General features: G+C 39.4%; 1 protein-coding gene across 1 annotated transcript; it reads right to left on the reverse strand.

The window, feature by feature from the left end:
- Window positions 1-738: 738 nt before the first annotated feature.
- Window positions 739-1,542, reverse strand: LOC141613782 (uncharacterized). The gene has a single exon (XM_074432526.1). It carries the CDS (start codon window positions 1,540-1,542, stop codon window positions 739-741), a length of 804 nt encoding a protein of 267 aa, XP_074288627.1.
- Between the last annotated feature and the right edge of the window lie 8,129 nt (window positions 1,543-9,671).

The raw sequence follows: 9,671 nt of genomic DNA on the forward strand, positions 1-9,671 counted from the left end.
TAGTTCCTCGGGGAAAACATCCTTGAACTCCTCCAAGAGTGAGGTTAATCGTCCATCCTTGCTTCCATTGCTAGGAGTCTCATTGACCACCATCAGGTAAACCTGGTTGCCATTGACAATAGCCTCGTCCACTTCTTTCTCACTAGCAAGCATGGCCATGCTAGCGGTCTTTCCACGCTTGGCACTCATGGAATGCACTTCACCAGGTGCCATTGGTTTTAAGATAATCCTTTTGCCCTTACTTACCAACTCGTATTCGTTGCTTCGACCGCGATGTACCACATCCCGGTCATACTGCCAAGGTCGTCCTAATAGGACATGACAAGCATCCATTGGTACAACATCGCATAGGATGTCGTCGTTGTAAGATCCCATGGTTAGTGACACCCTCACTTGCTTGGTGATTTTTACCTTATTCCCGTCATCAAGCCAATGCAGAGCATAGGGCTTTGGGTGAGGCGTTGTGGGTAGCTTTAACTTCTCCACCATTTCATTCGAGGCGACGTTGGTGTAACTGCCTCCGTCAATGATTAGGCTACACCATTTGTCTTTCACTTGGCACTTGGTGTGAAATATTTGACTTCGTTGCTCCGTTTCATTGGGCGAAGATTGGACTTGCAAGGTTCGGAGAACTAAAGCACAATCATAACTAGGAGCGACGTAATCTTCGGCGTTCTCGATGTGCGCCTCTTCCTCTTCTCCTTCTAGATTAAAAATGCCCTCGGTTCTTTCTTCTTCCTAAAACAACTCGTCACGACACTCCACGGCCTCTCTTAGTGTGATTGTCCGTTGATTCGGACATGCGTTTTTGAAATGCCCAAACCCTTGGCATTTGAAACACCGAATCTGCGTGTAGCTATTTTCCTTTGCGGCGGGTGGTTTAATGGCAGAACTGGAGGCGGAAATGGTTTTGGGTTCGGTGGTATTTCCCGTTGCGCTTGCCCTTGAGTTGTTCTCATTCTTCCAATTCCGGCCATTCTCACCATAGGTGGTCGTCACCTTCGTCTTTCCTTGTGTCTCCACTTTGAGACACATACTACACAATGTGTCGAAATCTGAGTAATTATGCAATTCAACAACGTGGGCGATGTTGAGGTTTAGACCGCGTAGGAACCGCGCCATTCTTATGTCCTCATCCTCCACCAAGTCTTCCATCAAGGGTAGATTTTCAAATTTGTTGATGTATTCTAGGACACTTAGCCTTCCTTGGGTAAGATCGGTGATCTTACGATAGGTCGTGAGCCTATGTGTGGTGGGGACATATCTTTTCCGTAATTTGAGTTTAAGCACGTGCCATGATGTTATCTTTGCTTTCCCGGCTCGAACTCTCCTGGTCTTAAAGCTTTCATACCATAATGAAGCCCCATTCCTTAATTTTAAGATGACGTACTTGCAGCATTGTTCATCGTCGAGATTCTTAAATTCAAACATCCGATCTATTTGTCTTTCCCATTCGAGATAAGCCTTGGGGTCCGTGCCTCCCGTGAAGTCGGGTAGTTCACTGACCTTGAACTCTTCAACGGCTCGTTCTCGTCTCGGCATCCACTTGGGATCGTTTTCTTAGAAATTCTTTAAAGCCTTTTGAAGATTCTTGAGAAAGTTGGGATCGTCGAAATTCATTTTTGATGTTTGTTGTTTGAAATTTCGAAACTCTTTCTTTTTTTTTTGATGGTGAACAGTACCGTGAACAGTGCCTTCAAGATCCAATCGATTAAACCTCAACTACCTCGTTGAGTTTAACCTTTGAATACCAATCGCGTTGGATATTCAACTACTAATTGATTGGGACCTTCTTAGGACCGTCTTGATTTTTTTGGGTGATCAAGAGCCAAAGCTCTGATACCACTTGATGCGTATACGGAGCGAAAGATTGAATTGTGAATTCAAGTGAAGCGGGAGATCCGAATGCACTAGGTGCAACTTGATCTGATTGTGTCACTTGAGGCATTTTGGGCGAAGCGGAAGTCTTTTTGTAATGTTTTTGTGTTTATGTTGTGCAAGAATGAAAGGATATTTGCTTCGATTTCTTGTGAGAAGATCGAACCAATGGGATATTTGCTATCACTAGACCTATAGCGATAACAATGGGGAATTACTCGAAAACGCGTCAAGTAATTCAACTTAAACTGCGGAGCGCGTCCTTAGTTCAAGGCAAGACTCGAAAGCATCGACTCTTTGAAAAAGATTGAAACTCAAGTTTCTCTCTCTAAAGGTTTTTCTTAATTCTTTGATGGATTACAAATGAGGAGGCTAGGTCCTTTATATAGGACAAAAGCCTTGGCCTCCAAGCAAGCATTTAATGCTAGTTTGTAAGTTCTAGGATGAATGAATACATAGAACTTATAACCTAGACCTTTTTGTCAACTTTTATTCAAACTAGGTTGAAAATGTAAAAATATAAAATTGGATTCTCCCCCCCCTTGGTGCCGCCACATTTCGGCTCCTCCACTTGTTCCCACACGGCATTCCTCTTGTTCCCACACGACATCAAGGTTCTCGCGGGTCTTGAGCCTCAATCGCACATATTTCCTTTCTTTTATTTGAGCCCATCCAATCTTTGTGCATAAAAAATGTATTACTCGGGCTTGGTTCTGCTTGGTTCTCTAAGTTGAGCACAACTTCCTCTATTGGGTCCATATCCACGTCACTTCATAAGCTCTCATGTGTTGTAAAGTCAAGATTATTTCTCTATGTTGGGTTTATTTATATTTGTCATTATAGATTTGGTTTTGATTTTGGTTCAGCGCTGTGACTACCGTCTTAGCTCCACATATCCATAACGTGCTATTGGCACAAACCACTTCTATACCATTTGCCCATTTGACACCTTTTTTTCCTTGGTATATGTATTTTTATCTATATTGTGAATGCGTATTGGTTGGAGAAATTTCTAGCACATTAGATTGCATGCATGTTTCATAAGTTGAGTGAGTACTTCTACTTCTTTCTATCTTCATATATAAATCACCCATACTTATGAGTGCATGAGTGAATCCGCGAGAATCCGACTAATTTGTCTTGCAAGATCAAAAGGTATTTGGCATTTGTCTATAATACGATGACATGGGACTTGAGCTGCGTTTTCTATTACACGTGCCTTTGAATTTGTTTTATTGGCACACATTGGTCATTACTTTGTTACAGATATGGATAGCGTGGGATTTGTATGTGCATCAACATTAGCTCTGAGTTGTTTATTCGCCATTTGTATGATTGCCTTTGTATTGTGTGATGCTTTGCTTGAGGACAAGCAAAAAGATGGTTTGGGGGAGTTTGATGAGTCATAATTATATACATATTTATGCCTCCCCTGGTTACTTTTGATTCGGTTTTCGTGGTAGTTTAAATTGATTTCATGTCTTTTATGCTAGAATGTCGATACTTACGCTATTCGGTGTTTAATGCAGGAATGATGTATTTGAGGAGCAAAGGAATAAAATGGGCATCGCGGAGTGGGAATGAAGAAATACACGAAGTATGGCTCGGGAATCCATAGGAATGATGGAAGAGAAGTTAAGAAGACAACACGAAGAAAAGAGCCGAGAAAGAAGAATACTCGATCAATTACAAGCGGGCTCGATCGAGGACATAGTGTACTTGATCGAGTGCACATAGGCTCGATTGAGTACACACTAGTTTCCAGAATTTTTCGCAATTTCCTTAAGTCGGTCATGTTTTACTATAAATACCCAATTTTTACCCTATGTTTATGGACGCTTTATTTTACCTAGGTACGTTTATTTTACCCTAGATAACTCTCTAAAACTTGTAGTTTAGTTTATTGTTCTTACTTTCGGATCTAAGCATTCCTCTATTCCTCTATTATTATTAATCTTTCTTTAATATATATTCAATTGTTATTGTTCATCTTTTATGTTTGCAATTATGTCTTTCATTCATATTATTGTTGTTATTACCGTTAGTATACAACAACAACAACATCAGAGCCTTAATCCCAAAATGATTTGAGGTCGGCTGACATGAATCATTCTTTAGAACCGTCCCTGGGTGAACACACACCTCACAATGCGAAAAGAGATGGGAAAAATGGAAAACAAAAGAGAGAGCGAAAATGTAATACCAAGTCAAGGTAAACTTACAGGTTTTAAAATCGAATCTGGATTTCTTTTATAAAAACTTAAAATTTAAATCGAGGGAAAAGTTAAAACGATTTTGGAAACCGAAATAGAATGAAGGATCCGGAATGCCTTAAAAGTAAACCAAGTAAAATATATAAGAAAGTGGTTGGTAAAAAGGTGTAATAAAGGAGGAGAACAAATAATTTTTTTTAAAAATTAAATAAAAACACTAAATATGTCAAAAAAAATATCAAATACTAAAAGTCCACGTGTATCCTTTCCCTACGTTGTGCCCTCTCCGTCACCATACTCTCCTCAAGCCCTAGAAATCTCATATCGTGCTCTATCACTCTCAACCATGTCTGTCTCGGCCTCCCTCTACCTCGAGAGACCTTTTCTGTCCTCCAAGTCTCCAGCTTTCTAACTGGTGCGTCCATAGGTCTCCTTCTCACATGGCCAAACCATCTTAGTCGATTTTCTATCATCTTGTCCTCTATTGTCGCCACTTTTACCTTTTCCCTAATCACCTCATTCCTTAATCGATCTTTCCTTGTATGTCCGCACATCTACCTCAACATACGCATCTCCGCCACACTCATCTTTTGAATGTGACAATGTTTCACGACCCAACACTCGGAACCGTAAAGTAAGGCAGGCCTAATTGCCGTGCGATAAAATTTTCCCTTTAATCTTTGGGGCATATCTTTATCGCATAAAAACCCTGAAGCACTAAGACTTTCACCGATAAGGTTAAGACTAGTATAGGTCACGATAATTGAATTAGACTTACTTAATAATAGCGATCGCAAGTTAAGTTTAGATCTAAAAAGACATATTAGAATCGACCGATCGTATGACTTTCAACAATATAAATTGCTCAATCAATGAATTAAATCTTACCCTTGGATGACTACCTAGTGAACCCGATCCCTAGACTCTTTTAATATTATTGAACTCGTCTTTATTTACTTTCATTCCAATTAGTCATAGAAATCTACACACAAACCCCATAAAATTGTTACCTTTATGACGAACTTAAATATAAACAGACTAGATTAATTAACTCACCTCCCTGTGGATTCGGCCCTTTCTTGCCACTAGCTACCAGTTAGTAGTAATTTAGGATTTATTTTGATAGGCCAACGACTGAAAATAACCTTATCAAGTACGGTGATGAAACGATTGAGCAAATACATTTTACATGTTTATTTACGAAACTATTCATGTCAAGCTTACAAATTCAAACCCGATAACGAATATAATCAACATAATGATGAATATTCCGAGTCACATTTTACATTTTAACACAAAAGCGATCTTAATGACCTTTTCAACAAAAGCGATTTTTAACAAACCTTTTAAAGCAGTCTAAACAACCTTTTGCAAAACCAGAAGGCTTATTTGGGCTCCCGTCTGACCCGCGCCCCAATGTCCTTCTGTTCTTCATCTTTTACAAAACCAGGGGAGCCCCCTTGCACCGCCTATAGGCGCCTTAAAGGCTACCTGACACTGCTTCTATTTCGTTTCCAGCACTTGTCTAGGATGATCTTGATTTCGGTTAACCCGAATACATGACGGATTAGATTGACGAATTTATATTTTACACTTCACATTATTAAGCACAACCTTTTTAGACAAATGGATCGTGTTAAGCACCATAAACCTAACTTGGTAAATGGATGTTTAATTTCCGTCTTCACATGCAAATCAACGTTTCAATCCAACTCGACATCAATTACATGATATTTGGATAAACAACCGATATAGAAAATTTTCACATGTTAGGTATAAACTTGTGGATGCGCGTTCATGCATTTTACCCGTTTTTATCAACGTTTGCACTTACCAACAAAGATCGATCAGTAGAGGTCGCTATCGTGGGTGAGATTGGGTGTTCGATTAAAGAGCTTCCCAATACGTACCCTCACCTCTTACTCATAACCTTTGGATAATGAATGGTCATATCCAGAGCGTACGAGAGTCATTCTAGCGATAAGATGCTAAAAGAGGGACGAGTCCTTATCTTTAGTACCTATGTCAAGCACTGCTTTGTGCTTCATTTGATCGAGGTATAAAGTGGATTTCGAACGGTTTTCAGGCATCCCATAATTGCTTGGTGGCGACTCCGAAGATCTCTGCATCGTTTTTGAGACCTTCATCGAGACGAAACCGATCGATCTAAAGCGATCCAGTCGAAAGCATTTCTACGCCCTCGAACGTGGCTTCTAGACCGCTGCATGTCCATAGATCGACATACGGGTGGCTCATGTCTACAGAATTGCGACTCCACTGGGGAATACTAGGACACTTGTGTCTTTGTGATCCAAGGATAGTGAAACTCGAACGAGGTCTTGGTTGAAGTGCATCATTTGATATTACAGTCATAAGTTGGGTTCCTTGTCCGGGCCCACAACCTAACCTTTATTGACCATTGGCTCGTCTCGTCGGCGTGAGTTTTCTCCTCCTCGTGGTTCGAATCCCGATTGCGTCAAACATAACATTGACGTGAACGAGACTAGGGCACCAACCTTACACATTTTTTTGGATTGCCATCCCTATCGAAAATCGGGGATTGATTGCTTGGTGTGTAACCACCCTTTTAAGCCAAAATCCGTGTCAGCTTATGCATAATATAATGAACTGTGAGTGGTTATGTGTTATGCGATCATAAGTCCTTCCGTGTCATTTATAAAAACTTTGAGAAAATCGTTCCTGCGTCATTATAAAGGCCATTAGTCCCATTATAAACCCCGGTCTTTCGCCGGCCATTGTAAAACACCCTTTTACGCCGTCGTAATGACGATTTCAAAACTTGGTTTTTCACAACCATTTGCAAAAACACCCTTTTACGACGTTGTAGTGACGATTTCAAAACTTGATTTTTCACAACCATGTGAAGAAAGCACCTTTCTACGCCGTCGTAATGACGATTTCAAAACTTGGTTTTTCACAACCATTTGCAAAAACACCTTACACTCCGCCATAATGACGATTTCAAAACCCGGTTTTTCATAACCGGTAATACTCCTAATATTTTGGTTATTTTTTTAGGTTATTTTATTAGTTTATTATAATTTATTTTATTTTATTTTATTTTATTTAATCTATTTTACTATTTTATTTTATTTTATTTTATTTTATTTAATCTATTTCACTGATCTCATCCTAGTGCGTGAGTTTGCCTTGTTTACTTTTAATTCCATACGGCAGCCCCAACATTGAGCTGCTTGTAATCACCACATGAAAACTATACCTTTTGTTTTCGTCTTGATTTCTATTTTCGAAATTCACGGTCACAATTTTCCTTGATTTCTCCGTAAGCGGTCTGGATTGATTTTATTGTTATAAGGTAACACGATTTTATCGATCCTAATACTAATATTATTATTCGAGATTGTATGTTTATGTTTGACTTGATATGCGTTTATATGCTGGAATTCGTTTAATACCATAAAGGTTGCTTGTACTATTATTTTATATATAACAAATACATATTTTCAATTTTGTTGGCTATTGCGTTTAAGAGGGGTTTAGGGCCGTGCATATACGATTTCCGTTTTCGGCAGATTGAGCTTGATGGTGCACTTTTGAGTTGAATGCTTTATGAGTGATTAGTTTGTTGCATAATTGAAATCTATGGAAGGGTATAATAAGTAACTGTGTAGCTAAGGTATGACCTTCATTAATTGTTGGTCTCAAGCACTAGAGTTACGGTTGTTAAGGTAGGATTTCCCACTTATTATGATTTGGTTATATTATGTGGGATGCAGTTGTGTTATTTTGTATTGTATTGTTAATTGTCGTCCCCTTTGATCTTGACCTGTAGGTGAGTAGTTTAGAGTCTTGCACTCTAAGTGTTGAGCAGTTCTTTAAAGAACATTTGACAGTATGACATTGAAATTGAGATGGAAATTGGTTACTGGTATTGAGTTATGAGTTATGGGGCCTGTGTGCCGAGTTATATTTTACGGGCCAGTGCGACCATGGTTATTTTTTTGTTTGAGTTTATAATCGATATTGAGATGGAAATATTGTTTCGCGGTTTATCCGCCAGTTCACTCACCCCTTATCCTTGTCTTAGGGTCGACGATGAAAATATGATACATGGTAACTATGGAGTATTATATTATGAAACGAAGTAATGAGTAAGACGAAGTAGTGAGTTGAGAATGTTTAATTATGGTCGCGAGAGCTGAGTATTATATTAAAGGAATAGTATGGAGTAGGTTTGAGTTTCAACTTAGTTTTTCTGGGAGTGTTTTTCTTATACTCTGTGTTTATTTTTATTTTTTAAGTGTGCTTGTTTCCACGCCATGACCAAAACTATGTTGCTTATATTGAGATATTATCTGTTACTCAGCTTTCCGGCTGACTTGTTTTATCCCTTCTGGGCTACTCGTCATGGGGGTAGTTCCTTTCTGTCTTCTAATTTTATTTTCAAAAGGATTTGATTCCGAGACAAAATTTTTATTAAAGACTTTGACAAAATTTTATTTCATTTTCTATCTTTGTATATTTTATTTTAAACATTTGTAAGAAGAGACTTTGTATATTAATTATAATATCTCTGTATTTCTGCGCGTTTTATATGTAAAAGTTAATCTTAATTTAGCCAAAAATAAGGGGTGTTACATAACCGTTTCAAAACACTTTTGCGCCAACGTAATGGACATTTGCGCCGTTATAATGGACATTTGCGCCGACATAATGGCCCTTTTCAAACCCCGAAAACATCACACTGTTTTCGAGAGCACAACACTTTCAAACTTTTCAAACCTCGTTTTTCAAAACTTTCACTTCAAAAGCCTGTCTTCGAAAACGACGCATCGTTTTCAAAGCCATCGCAACTCTATCTCAAACCGTCTTTCGAAAACAAACCTAAGACTACGTTTTCAAGTCCTAACTAGCCGCTTTTTCAAAGATATCTGTTTTCGGAAACCGTCTATAAAGCAACAAACGTACTTTGAAAATTCCTATTTTCAAAAATTTCAGTCCACGATTTCGATTCAGCCTCCTGTCTACCGAGTCAAAGAAAACGTATTTATGGGTCTTTACTTCTGAGTCTTCTCACCACCGAGACCCGTTCAACGGCGTCACGCCATCAAGTTGAACCCGAGTCAAGGTCTAGTCAACACCGTCGCACCGTCAATTGAGTCAGCACCGAGGCGCCACACATGGTCACCCTCGTCTCTTTGAGTCCGAGATGTTTTTCCGCCCGTGTGATTTCTGCGTTTAGTCGTTAACGCATGTCGGAGTGAGCCATTTTTTGCCTCAGGCAATGGCCTCGTGTTCAGCTTCGTCCAACAACAATGATGATAACAACAAAGATCTCACAAATGCTTAGCTAGCCAGTCTGCTCACCGCCCTCAAAGTCACCCTGGATCGTGTCAAGACGCGTATTGACACTCTGGAGAGCAAAGAGTCCGGAGAACATAACCCTTCACCCTTAACCGAAACTGTGAAAAGGCTTAAGCTCTTGGAAGAGCAACTCTTAGCCCGTGGGAACAACATCCACCTTGAAAACAGCCAAAGGTTCGACCTCGTCGGGGACTAACTACTCGACAACTTCACCCTAACCAATGTACCCAAGTT

The sequence above is a fragment of the Silene latifolia genome, chromosome 11 (assembly GCF_048544455.1).
Source record: "Silene latifolia isolate original U9 population chromosome 11, ASM4854445v1, whole genome shotgun sequence".
Classification (NCBI taxonomy): Eukaryota; Viridiplantae; Streptophyta; class Magnoliopsida; order Caryophyllales; family Caryophyllaceae; genus Silene; species Silene latifolia.